We start from the raw sequence: 1,167 nt of genomic DNA on the forward strand, positions 1-1,167 counted from the left end.
TCAAAACCTTGCAGTTTTATTCTGTCACATTAATTCCGACCCTTGCAGTTTTCTCCATGCTCTTATTTTTTGACCCATCGCAACGGAAAGTAGTTTGCTTTTCCGAACAAGATCATGAGCGCCTGTTGCCTACAGGCTGCCTAATCTGGCCCGGCATATACCGGCAAGTACCTACGGACGGCCTAACCACGAACTCGAAGAAGGCAAAAGAACAGCCGTCCGACCAAAACCATCGGCTGGCCAGACAACTGCAGTTGGCTAATGGCCGGTCACTGATTGATTAGCACGATCGGGTAGAAGCTAGACAAAGCCGTCAACATCGGAGGTTTTCTGGCAGTCGGGCACAAGCAACCATAACCAAAGCCCAATTGCAACTCCACCACGCCACCACACGCGAGGGAAAATCCCGAGTCAAATGGCTTTTCTTTAATCTGTCGACGAGCATGCCCGCTGAAACCTACAAGAAGCCGTCGCCCGGAGCACGGGCGTAGACAGAACTGCACCTGCACCCCCTATAAGACGAGGCCTCCCTCCCTGTCCCAAGCTCGATCGATTCCAAAGCCAGCCAGCCACCGACCGAGCGACAAATAATGGAGGGGCTCATCCCGTTCGTCTACAAGGCCATCAAGGAGCGGCGCACCCGGAGCTACTCCAGGTGCGGCTCGGCGCGCGGCGCCGCCGTCGCGGACGAGGAAGACGTCTGGGAGCAGCAGAAGCAGCAGTGGGCGGCGGCGGACGGCGCGGGGAGGGAGGCGGGGCACTGGCGGCACCGGTCGCTGGAGGAGCTGGCCGGCGAGGTGGGCTCCGCGGCGCCCGAGTGGCCGGCCCGCGGGGCGATGCGCAGGGGCCGGAGCGCCAGGATCTTCTCCTGCATCGGCGGCATGTAATCAACCTCGATCCCAGCGTGCGTGCGTGCGTCGGCCGTCGGGGTGTGTAGTACGTATGAATGGTACGTGGAAGCCTACGCGCGTAATTAAGTGCTTGATTTTGCTGCTTTAGCTGCTTATAATTAGTTGTGCCTGTAAGGCAAGGTTCAGGGTGGTCTGAAGAGTAGAAGGGAGTTCATGCAGTGCGCGCGTGTTGTGTGTACTCCAACCAAAGTGTATATACAGTGCTTGGATTTTATGAAGATGACGATGTAAATGGTGGTGCATGTTTGTCTCTCAA

General features: G+C 57.2%; 1 protein-coding gene across 1 annotated transcript; it reads left to right on the top strand.

Annotated features, from left to right (window-relative positions):
* Positions 1 to 417: 417 nt before the first annotated feature.
* LOC119277927 lies at positions 418 to 1,167 on the top strand. Its single transcript, XM_037559276.1, has one exon. The coding sequence runs from the start codon at positions 591 to 593 to the stop codon at positions 885 to 887; it is 297 nt and encodes a 98-aa protein (XP_037415173.1). The 5' UTR covers positions 418 to 590; the 3' UTR covers positions 888 to 1,167.

The sequence above is a fragment of the Triticum dicoccoides genome, chromosome 3B (genome assembly GCF_002162155.2).
Source record: "Triticum dicoccoides isolate Atlit2015 ecotype Zavitan chromosome 3B, WEW_v2.0, whole genome shotgun sequence".
NCBI lineage: Eukaryota > Viridiplantae > Streptophyta > Magnoliopsida > Poales > Poaceae > Triticum > Triticum dicoccoides.